Source organism: Lissotriton vulgaris, chromosome 8, assembly GCF_964263255.1.
Source record: "Lissotriton vulgaris chromosome 8, aLisVul1.2, whole genome shotgun sequence".
Taxonomy (NCBI): domain Eukaryota; kingdom Metazoa; phylum Chordata; class Amphibia; order Caudata; family Salamandridae; genus Lissotriton; species Lissotriton vulgaris.
In genome coordinates this window covers 824,588,187-824,607,958 of record NC_141696.1, presented here as the reverse complement: position 1 = coordinate 824,607,958, position 19,772 = coordinate 824,588,187, and the positions used below count along the sequence as shown (strand labels likewise).

Here is a 19,772-nt window from a genome sequence, read left to right as displayed (position 1 = left end):
AGGCTGGTGATGTCAAGCACCAGCATGGTGTAGCTTTCCACCCAATGCAGTGAAGCCAATTTATCCAACAAATCCGTTGTATCACGAATGTACGATTTCAAAGTCTTCAAATGAGGTAAGAGAAAGAAATCGACATAGATGGACAAATGCTCTGTAAGGCTCCCCTGCGACGCCACAATGGGTCTCCCTGGTGGTGCTTCTTTATTTTTATGCACCTTCGGCAGATGGTAGAAGGTGGGAATGGTTGGGTTCAAACGTCTCAAGAATAGAAACTCTTCGATGTCCACCAACCCTTTATTATGTCATTTAGTTATGACAGAATGATATTCCCCAATGCTTTGTTGGTATTCTTTGGCATAATAGGCAAGTAGGTGTCCATGTTGTTCAGTTGGCGGAGCGCCTCTCCATCGTAATTCTTCTTAGTCTAACCAACGTAGAATAGAATAAACACACACAAGTACACATGGGAAACTAATTTGCTTATTTTTGCAACCATAATCGACTAACTAAGTGATGCTGTCTCGTTCAAAACTAAGGCACAAGCTTTGTGTATGCATTTGTGGCAAAATCATGAAGACAGGTGAGTATAACGCGCATATAGGTAGCTTATTTGCTAGGTAAAAACTAACCGTGATACCTTAGTAAGGGGGGTTATAATTCAACAATTAACGTTTAATTGTGTTTGTTTCTATAATAGTTCCCGTTCTGGCCTGTGAGGCCTAAAACAAGGTGGACGTTTTCATAAACTCTGAGATTGAGATGCAGTACGCATGCGTGTGATAGAAAAGGCTGCAAGTCTAGTATGAGCTGCTTGTGCCCGAGCAGAATGGTTCAAGGACAGTGTGCCCTGAAAACCTGATTGACTGCCAACAAAATGGACATTCGTATTGAAAACCGTGTGAAAGGAACTGAATATTACAATTTAAAGGACATGGACAAAGTAGATAATGATGAAATTCATTGCGCTGATTTAGCAGAAGTTAAACTATAAGATGATGAGGTTATGCTCAACCACCCTTTGAATGAACTAATCTGTTGAAGACCCCAAATGTTTCAGAATTTATATAGATTAGCTAGAGAAAAAGGGTATAAAAGAATATGTCCGGACTTAAGAAAACACTCTCTCTTCTTCGATTTCCATCTGTGTATTCTGACATGCTACCGGAATGCTGAATTTTCCAGAGGCATAAGAATTTTGAAATTTTTCTGAACTTTAACTTTGCTTGAATAAATACAGAGTTTTTAGATGAGGTTAATAGCTAGAGAGAATAGAGAGGTGAACTTTGGGAACTATTATGTCTTTTGCTAATATTCATGTCCTATAATCTCAATAATAATTTGCTTATTTCTCAAATGTTTTTATTAAACTGAATAAATGTATGAGTTAGAATTCTTTCTTTTCCTTAAATCTATTTTGCATTAAACAAATTTATAAGTGAATAAATGAAGGTCATGCTAGAAGATTTCCTTAAAAAAAGATTAGATGATTGGAGAATTAAGCTGGTCTTGTTCATCCTTAACCTAATTTTTACTAGCAGATCCATCGACAAACAATGGTGGTGTCTGAATCAATTGTCGAGTTGATAAAACCATGGTACAAACAATTTAAAACTGCAGGTGTACATATTATAAATATTTAGCTTAATTTAGACACTCCCCTATGATCCAGTAGCTCTCCTTTGATTCATACCAATCCATGAAGTAGTATAAGAAAGTGTGTATGAGTGACTCGCAGTGTTATGGGCCCCACTGGTGAGTAAACGTATGATTTGATACTTCAGGGAAAGGTGATGAGGTTTTAGAAATTATTTCCGGAGTAGAGCTGCATCACAGTCACATAGAGAACAACTTTGGACCACTGGTGGAGGATGAGTAATGGAGGAAAACTATGCTGTCATGCTGGGAACTGTCGATGTCAGTTCTGCTATGCCTCATGCAATTTAAATTCTTGCACATAATCTATTACACCCCTAAGATATTGTTGAGGATGTGTAGACAACAATCTGTGACCTATCAGAGATATAATTTGAAACATGAGTTTTCTTTCATATAGCCAGATCTGTTTCAATAATCCAGGCATACTGGCATAATGTTAAGGCAATACTCTCTAAGGTACTGGGTGACTCTGAACTCTTTACCATGGTAGAACTCCTAAGGATCATGGAAAGGTGGGAGGGCTCCAGCGGACAGATAGCTGGGGAGCCTTGGATTCCTGTTGGCCAAATGTTATACCTCATGATATTGGTGCCATCTTTCGCAGAATGGCCGAGAGGTATGAAGCACTGCTCTCAGACTGAAGAGGTAACATATCAGGCCATGGGATGCTGAGCCAAACAGTTAAAGATCTGTGGGCCAAGGTGGCATTACTTTGGCTGAGGTCTGAGGATCTTCTCTTGCATTAAATAGATCTCATTAGTTTGCCCAACCTTACTCAGCTGATTGGATGTAACGCTTCATACTATGTTACAACTCAAAAAATCATTACAAATTGCTTATGTAAAAATATATAATTTATCTGATCCATCACACATTCTTTCATGTTCAAAAATACAACACAAAGATGCACTTCATTAGGTAGTTACCACATCATGAGGCTTTATCCTATGGAGAATAGATTTTGCTTAAAATATTTCACTTTATCATACCCGATATGTTCTCTTACATACCAATTTATGGACATGCTGTTGTAGGGATGATCAACATAAACAAAGATGCTACTGAGGTAGGTGGCGGTTTCTGCTGTTGCTCGGGCTGACTGAAGACAGCATGGAGGTTTTTTTAGTGGCACATGTAGGCTCTTTTAGGAGAGGCATAATGGGGAATAAGTCTATATCCTGTGCAATGTGCTGTCGAGCACAGCCTTTCTGTGGTCACTACTGGTGTAGGTCTCCCTGGCATTAAAGGCATTAAGCCAGCAAGTCAAGGCAAAACCATTCACTAGGCATGAACAGCAGTGGCAAGACTTCGGTGTTTAAATAAGGTAAGGGAAGAGCTTTGGGTATTTGCTCAGACTTTGGTGAAGATGATCCTTGATGATGGGCCTTACAAGCATGCAGGAGAAGGAGGGGTTGTGGCTGTAGAGTGTTACACTAGCATTCACTCGGAAAAGTGAGTTAGCAGAAAGAAACTGACCATATTAATTTTGGTGTCAATGCTGCAAGAGTCGCAGGAATTAGATTATTCCCCGAAGAGTACTGCAAAAACTGAAAAACAAAGGAAGACCTAACTTAACTGTTTTACAAGATGGCGAGCTGTACATGGCAGCTAGAGGACAAATGTCCAATTGTTGCATCGATTCCCATTAAACACAATGAGTTGTGCTCAGAGGATCATTGATAACAATGGCCAATTGCTGGGTAAAAGGAGCATGCATTCTGCAGTTTTATTCTGAATAAAAAACGGAAACTGTGGAAAACCACAGAAAAATATAATGTGAAAGGAAAGAACATTTAAAACCAACCTTTTTTCACTAATTTACTTGGCATTTCCACAGCTTGTAAATCGCCTGAATTGCTTGAAAGCTGTCTTTTTAGACTGGCTCCTGGCAAATTAGACAAAACCAATTCCAAAGTCTTCTTTCTTTCTTCCTTTTTCAGGTCACTTGTATGGTGAGGGACTGTAGAAGAATCAGTGCTTTGAAGGGGGCTGGAAGCTTGTGATGTGGCTTTGGTTAATTGGTACACAGAGTCCTGCCAAAAAGAAAAACACACAGAAGGTTCACACATAGACTATGTGCAATTTCTCTATGTACAAACAGAACCTGAAACGCAAATGCCAATGTGACAACCTTCTTTGTTGCTGTGCAAACACTAACTTCTACATACTTTCTAAAGTGCCTTACACCTTTGATGCTTCATTGCCTAAAAACGCTATCCTTTCATTGAAATAGCGCAGCTTTCCATTTCAAATATTCAAAATGATAAAGTAATGGCTGATTACATTAAAACAGTACTAAACATGCTCATCCATTTGTTCAGTATATGATACATAACCACAAAACCATACAATTTACGTTGCTCCTAAAGGTCTTCCCAACAATCAAGAAAGCAGCAGTAGTAAAACAAGCATTGAAAATGCAATAGGTCTCGCCTTTGACTAAGTTAAAGCCATTTGCTTTGCTGATGGTATTGTATTGTAGCCTTGCATTATTTAGTATATATATACATATATATATTCGCAGAAAAAAACATAGGTTTCACACCAGTTATAGTTAAAATGAGTATTTAAAAAACCTATTAAATTCACTAAAAAAAACATAGGTTTGACACCAGTTATAGTTAGCTGGAAATTTTACTGACATAAAACCATTGAAATTCCCACCTTATAGTTAGTTGGACTCACTATAACTTGCGCGCCTGCAATGCACTGCTGATGACGTCACATATTACATCACTCATGACATGGTCAGTGACATCACTCATGACATCACTGATGACACCATCCAGTGAATGTGTGCCTTTCTGAAAAATAAATATGTTTTATATATGTATATGTGAAAGTCGATAGAAGATGGTTTGGTGGGGGTGTTACTTAGCACATAGATGCATCAATGACTGACTCACTGTTTGTATGTGTTTTGAAGACAGCATATGTGCAGGACTGTATGAGTGGATGAGTGTGTATATGTGTGTGTTAGTGAGTGAATGACTGTCTCACTAGTGTCTTTATCAGTAACTACATATGTTTTAATCTAGTATATGTGAGTATTGATGTATATAAGTGAGTATATGTGAGAGTGAGAGATTGAAAGAGTTCTTGTTTAAATAAGTATGTGTTTCTATAAGTGATTGTTTAAGAGAGTGAGTATGTGTAAGTTTCCTTAGAGGTAAGGTGGTAGTGTGTGTATAGCTGTATATGCAAATAAATGGATGTTCAATAGTTTATTTGCATGTGTGATTATGGGTGTGAGTAACTTTTGGATGACTGTCGGTGTGTAACAGGATGTATAGGTGTTTCACTACATATGATGAGTGAATATATGTATGAGTGACTATATAGAACTGTTGGTGAATGAGTGGATGTGTATATAGATGGTGGTATTACTGAATTGGTTGTTGTAACTGGTATGGGTATCTCTATTTTTTTGAAAATTTTAGTTTCTATTTTTTAATATGTGTTTCAAGGGTTACATTGCACTGAAAGGAGGTTTGTCACTGTCACAAGGATGGTGTCATCAGTGATGCCGCGAACGAAAACATCATCGTGACGTATCGCGTAGCCGCGTCTGCGTGATACGCACGGCGTAAGCGCACCCGGAAGCACCCGAGCGCATACGATATAAGCGCAAAATATAGTTAGTACAACTAACTATATAGGAGCAATTCCAATGGTTTTGTATGAGTGAAATGTCCAGCTAACTATAACACCCCTAAAACGTATAGTTTTTTGAGTGAATTTTGAAAGGTTTTTAAAATGCGAATTCCTAACTATATAAGGCCTGAAACCTATGGTTTTTTCAGTGAATTTCAAAGGTTTTTTAAATGCTAATTCCTAACTATATAAGACCTGAAAGCCCACCAGGAATCTCCAGTATGCGCCAGGGGACTGCATTGCAGAGAGGTGTAATGAAGCCACGCCCCTTTTTACACCTCTCTGCAACGCAGCCCCCGTGCATGTTTGAAGAGGGGGAACTAATTCCCCTTGCATACTGGGGGCCCCTGGGGGCCAGATAGCCCACCTGGAACCTCCAGTATGCGCCAGGGGGCTGCATTGCACAGAAGTGTAATGAGGCTATGCCCCTTTTTACACCTCTCTGCAACGCAGGCCACTGGCGCGTTTGCAGAGGGGGGACTAATTCCCCTTGCATACTGGGGGTCCCTGGGTCATATCTGCCCAAACACCGATATTCCGAACGATTGAAAATGACTTTTCCTGAGAAACATTTGTATTTGGATTATCATGTCCTACACTTTGGAATTTTTGAAAGACTGACTTTGAGGATGCCATAAATTGCTCAAGTCTGCCCGAATTGTGTGGGTAAAATTGATACCTAGTCACTTTGAATAAGAATGTACTTACGTCTTGTCTAACATTTGGAAGAAATATCTATTTATATGACAACAGGATACCGACATAACTTGAAGGAAATAAGAACGCCCTGAAGAAGTTCTGTTGTACAGAACGAAACGTTTCGGCTGGCTGTGGTACATAAACTTAAGGAAAATAAAAGCATTTGAATATACACCAAGATTCAGCGCTTCAATAAGGACTCTAAGTGATATGATTTGATTGGACTTATTGTGCAAGTGGTGCTGTGCCAACCTTTGGAATATTCTCCACTACTCTCTACTACTTACTCTCTCCTACTCCACTACTCTCAAATACTCACTCTCTACTACTCATTCTCTACTACTCTACTACTCTCTACTACTCATTCTCTACTACTCTACTACTCTCTACTACTCATTCTCTACTACTCTACTACTCTCTACTACTCTACTACTCTCTACTACTCTGTCTCTACTACTCTACTACTCTCTACTACTCTGTCTCTACTACTCTACTACTCTCTACTACTCTGTCTCTACTACTCACTCCCTACTTCTCACTATCTACCACGCTCTACTTCTCACTATCTACCACGCTCTACTTCTCACTCTCTACTTCTCACTCTCTACTTCTCACTCTCTACTTCTCACTCTCTACTTCTCACTCTCTACTTCTCACTCTCTACTTCTCACTCTCTACTTCTCACTCTCTACTTCTCACTCTCTGCTACTCACTCTCTACTACTCACTCTCTACTACTCTCTACTACTCACTCTCTACTACTCTCTACTACTCACTATCTACTCCTCACTCTACTATTCACTCTTTACTACTCTCTACTACTCCCTACTACTTACTCTCTACTACTCGCTCTGTACTACTCACTCTACTACTCACTCTCTGCTACTCTCTCTACTGCTCTCTACTACTCACTCTCTACTACTCACTCTCTACTCTCTACCTCTCTCTACTAGTCTCTACCTCTCTACCGCTACCTCTCTACCTCTACACCTACCTCTACACCTCTACCTCTCTCTACACGCACACATATACACACATATATATATATATATATGAATATGCATTTATATATATGTATGTGTATGTATATTACCTACTGGCGGTTGCCAGTAGGTAGTTATAGTTAGGATTATTTTCAATGCAAAATCTCAACATTCTATTGTGAATAACTTTGGCGCCGGTTGAGGAATCTGCCTGAAAATTTCCTCAAATTTGCCTCGCGGCGCTCCGGTCCTTCCCTGAAAGTTTTTTGGGGGGGGGATTTGTCAAGCGGGTGCCGAGATAAAAGGGGGGTCCCAAAACGTGTTTTCCCCATGTTAATTTCCATAGGGCGGTCAACCTCACTTTTAGCCCGAACAGTTGAATGGATTTCCACCAAACTTGGCAAAATTGTAGGGAATGGTAGCCCGATGTGCCTTTGCTATGTCTCAAGATATGTGCTCCAGTGGATTTTGAGTAATTTAGGTTAAAAAAAATATATATATCTATGGCCACGCTCCGGTACGTGCACCGGGGAGCGCCCCGGGTGCGCCACGTGATGTGCGCACGGAAAGCTGATTGGCTCTTGGGTGTCTGTAAACATTCGAAACAGTCCGGAGCGGCCGCCATCTCGTGTCTCCGTAGGATTGAGACACAAGAGGTGGCAAAAACAAAGGGGGAAATTACCAAAAGGGGGCAGGGTAGACCGCCCCTGACCCCCTAGGTTTGATGTTAGGGCCATAAAAGGGCCCCGCGGGAAAAAAAAAATTTGATTTGCGCGGGGGGAGCGCCCGGTACGCGCACTGGGGAGCGTACCATGGGGTAAAAAATATGATAGAGTTTTCAAAAAATGTAGCCTTTTATAAATTGGAGGTAGTTCTAAAAAGAACTGTTTTTTTTACTTTTTGTTGTTTTATATTTTTGTTATTGTTTTTTTGACCATTTTGTACTTTTTGGGCTTTTATGAAGTATTTTATATATTTTTTGTTGTTTTAACGGGGAGAAACAAAAAACAGGGAATTGAAAATGGCTCAACTGGAGCAAAAAAAAAAACAGGAAAAAATTAGGTTTTTTTGGGGCAATTGTGGTTGTCACCAGCAAGGAGGATGAGCTTTATGCTCTGCTCACCATAGAAGATGGTCTTACCACAAAAAATACATGTGATCCTGAATTCACCGAACCGTGGTTGTATGCAAGGGATCGTCTCCCTTGTCTCTGGTCCCGATGGAGTGGGTTGTTTTTGTTTGGAGGTGCTGGGTGTAGATTGGGGAAGGTTGCTGGCCAGTTCTCTCATCTCTGCGGCAGCATAGTTGTTCGGATGCTTGCGCTGCATGTGCCTAATCATGGTATTATTACCGAAAGAATATTTTTTATTAGGGTCCCCTCTTGAAAGTTCCATGTCACAGATAAGGCAAGTCACCTTTTCGCATTGACTTTCTTCTTTCCCTCAGGGATGGAAAAAAAGTCCCATACAATGTGCTGCTTGGGTTTGTATGGGGTATTGTCTTCTGCCAGCCACCTGCTCCTCCTCCCCTCCTCCTCCTCTTCCTCCTCCTTCTCTTCTTCTTCTTGACCACCAATGTGATGTTGTGGTGGTGGTGGTGGTGGTGATGGTGCAGATGCTCCAGCTGCTGCTGCTACTGTAGCCATTTTGAAGTACGAAATATACCACAAAGATCTCAAAACAGGTCTTCCTCAGTCAAAGGACAAAGTCAGAATAAGGAAAAAAGGTGGGGTCTTTCATCATTTGGAAAAAAAAATGTCCTGAACCAATGAAAAGTGTTATTTTCAGGTCACAAGACCAGTGGTTTCATCATTATGAAACCAAAACTGTTATGAACCAATGAAAAGTGTTATTTTCAGGTCACATGACCCGACGCGCTTACGCGACGCGCCCAGGGGCACGCCTAGGGGCGCGTCGCGTAAGCGCGTCGGATGCTTACGTAGCGCGATCGTATGCGCTCGAGTGTTTCCGGGTGCGTTTACGCCGTGCGTATCACGCGGACACGGCTACGCGGTACGTCACAATGATGTTTTCGGCCGCGGCATTGACGCTAACGGGATGCTCCCCGGTTCGCGCACTGGGGTGCTTCAAAAGACTACGCTTTCTGGGGCGCTCACCGGGGCGCGCACCGGGAGCGCTCCAGGGCAAAAAAAAATTCAAAAAAACAACCAATATACATTAAAAAAAAAATTCACATGAATATATAATATAGGATTCATTTTCGAAGATATATCATTTCATAGCTATAGACATTTGCTATTAAAAAAACTTTGAAATTCACTGAAAAAAACATAGGTTTGGGGCCTTATATATAGTTAGGAATTCGCATTTAAAAAACCTATGAAATTCACTGAAAAAACCATAGGTTTCACACCAGTTTTAGTTAGGAATTAGCATTTAAAAAACCTATGAAATTCACTGAAAAAAACATAGGTTTCACACCAGTTATAGTTAGGAATAAGCATTTAAAAAACCTATGAAATTCACTGAAAAAAAACAGGTTTCACACCAGTTATAGATAGCTGGAAATTTTACTGACATAAAACCATTGAAATTTCCACGTTATAGTTAGTTGGACTCACTATAACTTGTGCGCCTGCAATACACTGCAGATGACGTCACATATTACATGAAATTAAATTAAATTAAATTAAAAATTCCACTTATATAGCGCATAACTGCCCGGAGGCCTCGCAGCGCTGATGACATGGTCAGTGACATCACTCATGACATCACTGATGACACCATCCTTGTGAGAAAGTGACAGACCTCCTTTCAGTGTAATGTAACCCTTGAAACACATATTCAAAAAGAGAAACTAACATTTTCAAAAAAACTGAGATACCCATACCAGTTACAACAACCAAATCAGTAATTCCACTATCTATATACACATCCACTCATTAACCAACAGTTTTATATAGTCACTCATACATATACGCACTCATCATATGTACTGATACACCTACACATCCTGTTACACACTGACAGTCATCCACAAGTTACTCACACACATACTCACACATGCAAATAAAGTATTGAACATCCATTTATTTGCATATACAACTATACACACACTAGCACTTTACTTCTAAGGAAACTTACACATATTTACTCTCTTAAACAATCACTTATAGAAACACATACTTATTTAAACAGGAACTCTTACAATCTCTCACTCTCACATATACTCACTTATATACATCAATACTCACATATACTAGATAAAAACGTATGTCGTTACTGATAAAGACACTAGTGAGACAGTCATTCATTCACTAACACACACATATACACACTCATACACCCATACAGTCCTGCACATATGCTGTCTTCAAAACACATACAAACAGTGAGTCAGTCATTGATGCATCTATGTGCTAAGTAACACTCCCACCAAACCATGCAGACACTCATACTGATACTAAAAAAACATCTAATAACCCATAAACACACACATGTAGCTACTCACCAACCCATGCAGCCACTTATACACAAAGTGAAATACTGATGCATATATTTTAATGTTTAAACATTACTCGCTAATATATGTATTCACTAAGATACACTTAATAAGCCAGTTAATCAATAAATTATTTTTTTACAAAAACATCCATTTACACACTTATTTAACCATTCATTTTCCATCGACCTTTACAAATACATATATAAATCATATTTATTTTTCTGAAAGACGCACATTCAATGGATGGTGTCATCAGTGATGTCATGAGTGATGTCACTGACCAGGTCATGAGTGATGTAATATGTGACGTCATCTGCAGTGCATTGCAGGCACGCAAGTTATAGTGAGTCCAACTAACTATAACATGGGAATTTCAATGGTTTTATGTCAGTAAAATTTCCAGCTATCTATAACTGGTGTGAAACCTCTGTTTTTTCAGTGAATTTCATAGGTTTTTTTAAATGCTTATTCCTAACTATAACTGGTGTGAAACCTATGGTTTTTTCAGTGAATATATATATATATACATAAACATATATAATTTGTATATCTATATAAATACAAATATAAATGCATGCATACATATACATATATGCATACAGATGCATGTTATTTACATGAAAGTTTAAAAACACTAATAAAAGCAAAGCTAAAAAGCCACCTCATTACAAACAGAATGGCTTTAACTCAAACGAGGGAAAGATCTATTGCATTTTCAATGCTTGTTTACTTTGGTTCCATTCAGATGTGTCACACATTTGCCATACATTCTGAATGTTAGCACTCTAGTTGCTCATTAGATCACTGTAGTAAAGCTACTGCTCACCAGGGAAGTCTGCTGCTGGTATTCAAAGTGCATGTTTCAGTCTGCATGTCCGAATTTTTTCATGAAATTGAAGAGGATTTGAGAAGTCACTCAAAATGTGCCCTAATTTTCTTTCTGCACCACTCATACTTTCCATGGCAAAATATACCCCCTCATTTTGTTCCTTTTTAAATTAAATGTTTTAAGAGTTGCCACTTTATTCCAATCAAGATGGCTTCAGGTGTGCCATACCCTTGTAATAAGTAGGACTGTTAGCGCTCTAGTTGTTCTTTAGAACACTCTGGGACATTCTGTCATTGGGCTATACTTGGGCTACATCTGGGTGATATTTGGGCTACATTTGGGCTCTTTTGTCTCTGGTGGCCACATTGGGAGACTGCATGTCAGTATTTTTTAATGAAATAGAAGAGGATTTGAGAAGTCACTCAAAATGTGCCCTCATTTTTCTTTCTGCAGCACTAATAATACTTTCTATGGCATAATATGCCCCCTCATTTTGTTCCTTTTTGAATTAAATGTTTTAAGAGTTACCACTTTATTCCCATCACGATGGCTTCAGGTGTGCTATACCTTTGTAATAAGTAGGACTGTTAGCGCTCTAGTTATTCTTTAGAACACTCTAGGAGGCTGCAGTAGAACACAAAGGAATCAACTGACAGTCTCTGTCCTTGTTAGATGTACATGTTTTACTGAGAATGTCAGACTTCATTCTCACATGACTGAGAAAGATAATGTGAATTTCCAGAAAATATGCTTTCAGTTTAGCTCACAGATCCCCTTCCAAACCACTGTGGGAAAATCATGAGATATTAGTTTTCTTTCAAACATGATTCATTATATCACAGCAGAAGGCTTTTTCACATGGTAAAATCACCTTAGAACACACCACAATTCCTAAAATGAGTATGGTACCATCAACAAATGATTTACAATGTAACTAAAGTCCTAAACCCCTCTATTAACTACAATGCTTTTTAATGAGGTGCTATCATGAATATTGGTCACAAGATGGCTGCCAACACTTCTTGGATGAAGTGCTGACAGCCAATCAGATCAGATGTGTGGTTAGGCTCCGCCCAGATATATATTTTTTTAACCTAAATTACTCAAAATCCACTGGAGCACATATCTTCAGACATAGCAAAGGCACATCGGGCTACCAGTCCCTACAATTTTGCCAAGTTTTGTGGAAATCCATTCAGCTGTTCGGGCTAAAAGTGAGTCCAACCGCCCTATGGAAATTAACATGGGGAAAACACGTTTTGGGACCCCCCTTTTATCTCGGCCCCCGCTTGCCGAATCCCCCCCAAACTTTTAGGGAAGGAGCGGAGCGCAGCGAGGCAAATTTAAGGGAAATTACAGGCAGATTCCTCAACCGGCGCCAAAGGTATTCCCAATAGAATGTTGCGGATTTCCTAAAGAAAACAATCCTAACTATAACTATGACACAACACAAACACGTTTCGGGGCTTCCCTTAGTCAGTGTGTGACACACTGACGAAGGGAAGCCCCGAAACGCGTTTGTGTTGAAGCGCTGAATAAAATCTGAGCAAAAGAGAACCCGCGAGTGACGCTACTTTTTCCCGGCTGGGAGAGAGGGTTTGGAGCGATAATTTAAAAGCACGGAGCACCACCGTGCTTAGCGGCACCCGCCAAACGAGTGATCCAGGAACAAAGGTGCAGGAGAGCGAGAAAATTATATATATATATATATATATATATATATATATATATATATATATATATATATATATATATATATATATATATATATACACACACACACAAATTTAGTCACATATGTATATATGCATAGGTACATAGGCATTATATATTCTGACTACATTATATATAAACACCAGTTCGTAAAGGGTCCTATTTTCTGTAATGGGGGGGGCGGAATGGGGGAACTGTTCCAGGTGCATTCACAATCGAAGTGATACCAAGAGCAAACCCAAGTAAATATATGTAAAATCTGTATTTATTAATCAGAGCAGATTCCGTATTGCACGCAGGATGGAAAGTTCCTTTCAAGAGTTTCAAACTTGCAATAATTAAAGTAAATATACAACTGAAAAAAAACAAGCGACTGGAGGTCAGGAGGAACAGTTGTGGGCAGTAAGCAGTTCCAGTTTCTCAGCAACGGCTTGTGTTTTAGTGCCTCTTCTGCCACCCAACACTGTTCCAGCAGAAGGGAAGGTTAAGATTGTTAGCGGACTGTAGTCATTAGGCCATTACGGAAGTGTTTGAGCTTGCAGAGTAGCGTCGCCTTTAATAAACGTGACGTTTGCTTTTTGTTTCCTAACCTGAATGCGCCTGTGTACAGAAAGTGTACACATATGGCGGCCCCTGCGTGCCACTGGAGTTTTTAAGAGCTTGCAGGAGGAGCGGCGCTTTAAATAAACGTAATTTTTGTTTCCTACCCTGAAAGCAGCCGCCCATGTACATAAAATGTATACTCATCGTGGGCCCTGCATGCCCTGGGAGTATTTAAGAGCTTGCAGGAGGAGCGACTCCTTTAATAAACTTGACACATGCCAGTAATACTAAACAAGAGAGAGGGAGCATTTCAATGTCACCTAACGCACAGCCCACATGGAAAGAATGATAAGAACAAGCACTGGCGTTGCCAATAGGTTTCGCATTTGGAAAGTTGGAGCTATTTGTTTTGTAAATGACATTTTATATTTATATATTGTTCTTGACAATGCCAATAACGATATATAAATATAAAATGTAATTTACAAAACAGTGCTTGTTTTGCTTAAGGCCTTTTTGGATTCCCACAGAAATCTAAGTGGCCCAGAGACTGGCGAAGAAGTCAAGACTGCCTCTCGCCTGCACCACAGGCCGGGCAGGAGCTCCGGGGAGGGGGTGTGGTGCGTGTCAGAGCCTTCCTGTAGGGGAGGGGCCGAGGGGAGTGGTGGTTCTAGTGTGTAAAGCGTACTCCAAGGCCCCGCCCGTGAAATGTCAATAATATAATTATGTGCCTGCTTTCTGGGGCTGCCCCGATGATGAAACCTGAGCCAGTGATGTTTGACTGGTTGTGGATTAGCATCTCAAACGTGAATGCGCTATAGCGCTTTGATCGAGAGTACATGATTCCCCTCTCTGGTGAGCTCATACGGGACTGCCTGTTATTTTTTGTTGACCTTGACTGGATGAAGGGGTGGGATGGCCGTGCCTGGATTTGAACCCGGGACTTTCATATCATCACAATGAACGATTTTGGTTCTAGCCTTGAGTCAATGCTTAGAATGTCAGCGTCATGCGTGTAGAGCGACCGCCCTGAATTAAGATATTGTCACAAACCCACTCTTAATTTTGCCACGCACCTTGTCGCACATTTCACTACATAACAAGTAAACAGATGAGGTGCTGCCCGCTGTGGTTAAAAGTTCCTGCGTTAAGCTCCGGCGGCATGTGGTGATGCAGTCGGCCACTGCTGCACATTTCAAATACTGTTCCATTGGACTTGATGGCAAGGTAAACATTCCTAGAGAACAGATTGCATTACAAGTCCTTTAGTAACCGTAATCAGGAGTCCCGCAGTCCCGCATCAGCGAGAGGGTGGGGTTACACCCAAGGTGCCTGGGGGCTTCACTGGGCGGGCATGCGTAGAATCCAATATGTTAACGGAGTACGACTGTGCCAGGGGAAGCGTGTGCAACCCCTAGCTCTAGTGAGAAACAGATGCAAACATAGATAGAAATGAGGAAGTCGCAGTACTATTTCTGTGTGGGCGGGAGTGCATAGGCAGTTTAAGAGAGATTACTAACTGCAAACTGATACGTATTGTAGCGATAGGAGTTTACATGGTCAAGCTGCGGGCGGGGGAGAGCTCCTGGCAAATGGCCTCGCAATGCTGGCAAATGGCCGGAGGGAAGCCGGATGGGGGCGGGAGAGCCTGGTGGGGGGGCGGGAATGCGAGCGAGGGGAGGAGAAGTGTGGCAGGCGGATTAGGGAGATGCGTGGAGGGAAGCCGGATAGGGGCGGGAGAGCCTGGTGGGGGGGCGGGAATGCGAGCGAGGGGAGGAGAAGTGTGGCAGGCGGATTAGGGAGATGCGGGGAGGGAAGCCGGATGGGGGCGGGAGAGCCTGGTGGGGGGGCGGGAATGCGAGCGAGGGGAGGAGAAGTGTGGCAGGCGGATTAGGGAGGGCGTGTGGTCACGTGACCCGCTTTTGTGGTCACGTGACTCTCATGCACTGTGAAAAAACCGCAGTGGTTTGACGAGTCGATGGAGCACTTGAATTCTCGCCTATTACATTTGCAAGCGAATGATAATAGGCGAAACCTAAAAAAAGTGCTGACAGTCAGTATGAAACCCACTGTGTCACGCCGCCAGTAAAAGATCCAGTCCATGAGGGCGGGGTCAAAAGTGGACAGGGTGGTAACCAGGAGGGACTAAAAAGTCTCCTGGACAATCATTACACCCCGTTTAGCATAATTGGTAAAGCCAAATGACGCACACCAATGGAAATTACGGCCGGAGCCGAAAGTGAACTTCTTAAACCGGATTGATTTCAAGAAGTCCTCGCAGAGCGAGTAGCGCATGGCTAGCGAAAGCTAAACAAGGATATTAATTGAATTATAGGCGGGCTCTTCCAGCTCATTGACTCCACCAAACAAAGAAATGGCAAAGTCAATAGGACTGGCTTACCAAAGCATGCAAATGCAAGCATTCACAAATGCGGTTTACATTGAATGCATGCACAAATGCAATTTATCACACTAAAGCCTTCTCTACTGTAGAATACATATTGTAAATTGAAAAAATGAATTATAGTTTTCAGATGTAAAGTAGTCATTCATGTCTTCCAATGGAAGCATTTGCTGCAAGGCGGAATGGGGCAGCAAAACTTTAACAGAATGAACTTAGACAGTAATACATCTCTGGACGGCGGCAAAGCCCATTCTATGTTACGTTTCACAGAACTAGTAAAAATAAGTCTTGCATACCACTGTGCGAACAACCCAAGCCTAAAAGAACAAGTTACTTACCTTCAGTAACGCTTTTTCTGGTGGGGGACAGTATCTGCCTGTGGATTCCTCACTTTATAAATATCCCCCGGCGCCAGCATTCCACAGAAATTTTTCCTAGCTCTCCACGCCGACGAGGTCGTCACAATACCATGGCTCCGCACGCAGCTCTGCATGACGTCAATGGACCCATAAGAGGACCACGTCGGAGTGATGACGTCAGTTCCACCCATTTTTTCCCTGCCACGAGGCAAACGGGCGGACAGACCATAGCGACAATGTATACATAGTACACAGTATTCACACAAATACATACAGTGAAAAGTGAAATAGGAAAGCAAAGAAAGCAAACATTTCCTATAAACCTACACACATGCAAATAGAGGCAACACAAAATGACAATATGAAATAACCATATATATATTTTTTTTTGTCCTCATTTGCCTTACCCCCTGCTTAGGAAATGCCAACCACCTTGCGTGTCCCCGACCAAGAGAGGGAACCAAGAAAATGATACCCATCTCTGGAACTGGACTCCGAGATATTTTACTGGTGGCAGAGAAGTCCCAAGGAGAAGGGGAATTTAAATTCTTACGCTGACTCCATCTAAGTATGTCTCAACCTGAAGGACCAAAAAACCGTATCGGGGCCAGACCCGGTCCAAGGAGTGTTGGTGGCATAATCATAGGACCCGGGGAAAAAAAAAAAAAAAAAAAAAAAAACCCGGAACACTATCTCCACTGTATCAACAGATCCCAAAAGGCCAGATTACGGTTATTGCAAGCTCTAGCCATGTCCACCTTTGATGTTTCATATAAAGACGTGAGCCAGTCCGAATATATTGGAGCAGATTTTTCCACCCACCGTATGCAAATCTGCCTCCTAGCCAACAGAATAGCATAAAACAGAAAAGATCTTGCTTCGCCAGAAATACTGTCCTCCATTCCAAAGATGATTAGTGGCAATGAAATTACTAATGATGTGTTCATAATGGAATTTAAGGTAGACAGCACTTCCTCCCAGAACTGACCGATGTTGGGGCATTCCAAGAACATGTGAATATCTGAAGCTCCTGGTAAATTACATTTATTACACTTCTTGTCTGGGAGAAATTTGGAAAGTCTCAGCGGTGTTATATAAGCCCGGTGTGCTGTGAACAGATGGTTGCGCCTCAGCCATGATGGCTTCACCACTTTATAGAGGAGCGCAAAAGATCTTAACCATATCTCCTCACATTGTAAGCCCTTTGTCTCTCCCCACAATTCATCTGGAAGGGTGAAATCCCCATCGGTTTCCTCCAGAAGCTGCCAATACCAGAAGGCCACCTCCTTACCACCCCTAGGTCTTTCTAGTAGCAGCTGCTCCAGGGAGCTTGATTTCCCAAATAATACATCTTTGCACCGCTGGGCTCTCCCCCAGCTTTCCAGCTGGATGAATTTAAATCTAGAGAATGCTGGACCTATACGCTCATGTAATACACCCCAAGGAAGTATCGATCCGTCCACCAATAACTCTCCCCATCTAGCAATTCCAGCTTCCTCTAGTGGGGAAGATAAGCTGTCCCTAAGACACTCCGGTAAACCCGGGGAGTCCCATATGGGAGCGAAATTAGAGTAGTAAGACAGCCCCAATCTTCTTCTAATGGCTAGCCAGCCCCTAGCCCAAGACTGTATGATTTTCAGTCTTATTTTCTTAAAATATTTCTGGCTCCCAAATTTAAATAGAAATCCGTCAGCTGGTAGATTTGCTCCGGTTAACATGGCTTTATACATTGTCACCTCCAGAAGACTCAATGGTGTTTTTAGTAACATCCTGGAGTAGGACAACTGAAAGGCCCAAGCGTAATACACTAAATCCGGTAGGGCGAGGCCCCCCTTCTCCCTTCTCCTCCTCAACTTCTTCCACGCAATTCTAGTCGACTTATAATTCCAAATAAAGGAGTTAAGCTCTCGCTGACATCTGTCCAACATCTTCACATCAAACCCCAAAGGAATGGCACCAAATATAAATATAAACTTGGGAAGGATAGACATTTTTATTAAGTTGACCCTACCCATTATAGAGAGTGGCAAATGAGCCCAAGATTTCAATAGGCCCTTACATTCCCTGGAGACTCGATCTAAGTTAGTTTGGGCAATGGTTCCAATGTCTTGGGTGATTCGGATCCCGAGATAGCGCATAGAGGTGGTGATATTTATGCCTAACCGTGGGTCCGGAATATTCCAGACCATAACCTCGGTCTTACTTGAATTGATATTATAGCCCCAGATCTTACCGAACTCTACAGCCTTCTGAATCACGGCAGGGAAGGACAACACCGGATCCGAGGTAAAGATTAAGATATCATCGGCATATAATGCCGTCCGCCTCTCCCACTCCTTAAACTTGAATGATGGTATATTTTCGTCTGTTCGCAAAGCCTGGGCAAACGGCTCAATGTACAAATTAAAAAGGAGGGGAGAAAGCGGACAACCTTGCCTCGTACCTCTAGTGATCTTAAAAGGTTCTGTCAATATCTCATTAATCAGCAGCCTAGCCGAAGGGGCTCGATAGAGTAAGGCAATAGTTCTGCGAAATGAAATACCCATATTACCAATATCTCTTTTTAAAGTATAAAAGGGTGGACAACGGGGAGGCCGGTGGGTCAGTGAGCAATCCACAGGCAGATACTGTATCCACCAGAAAAAGCGTTACCAAAGGTAAGTAACTTGTTTTTCTGATGGATACATCTGCCTGTGGATTCTTCACCTTATGAATAGATTCCCACAGCAGTCCCTCTCCCCACGGAGGGTGTCCACCCTTCTATACGAAAAAGTCTTGCAAAACAGAGCGCGCAAAATGACCATCCCTCCTCACTTCGAATCCAGGCAGTAATGCTTCGCAAAAGTGTGGAGGGAGGCCCAAGTTGCAGCCTTACAGATGTCCAATACAGGAACACCTCTGGACAAGGCAGAAGTAGAAGATTTAGCCCTGGTGGAGGGAGCTCTAATGCCTTCAGGAGGCTCCTTGCAAGCCAGAGCGTAGCAGATCTGGATGCAAAAGATGATCCACCTGGATAAAGTGCACTTCTGCACCGCCTTGCCCTTCATGCGTCCAACGTAGCCCACAAAGCGCTGATCGTCCTGCCACAAGTCCTTCATTCTATCCAGATAGAAACTAATCGCCTTTTAGGATCCAATCGGTGAATGAACCTCAAACAACCGGAGATTTGAAAAGAGACGGCTGGTCAGGCAAACAAAGAAATGCAGATAAAGAATACAAATATCCTTTAACAGTAGCCACAGAACAACCCTGCTGGGCCAAATGCAACGAAAACAAAGAACGTAAGAAAGATGAGCTTTTAAGGCATCAATAGACTGCTCTCTACACCATTTAATAAATTTTGACCATCTGTAAGAGTAGATAGACTTGATGGAGTGTCGCCTGGCCGATAATATAACATCCACCACGTCAGGCGGGAGAGAGAAAGAATTCAAGTTGCCCCGTTCAATCTCCAGGCATAAAGGTGCA

The 19,772-nt window shown here is 41.8% G+C and overlaps 1 protein-coding gene across 1 annotated transcript in view; it reads right to left on the bottom strand.

Annotated features, from left to right (window-relative positions):
- The window catches only part of LONRF2 (LON peptidase N-terminal domain and ring finger 2), a 309,292-nt gene that overhangs the window by 199,147 nt on the left and 90,373 nt on the right, over positions 1-19,772 (bottom strand). The window contains exon 5 of the mRNA XM_086934724.1: positions 3,461-3,689. Coding sequence (XP_086790850.1) covers positions 3,461-3,689 — 229 coding nt within the window. The remainder of the gene's footprint in view (positions 1-3,460; positions 3,690-19,772) is intronic.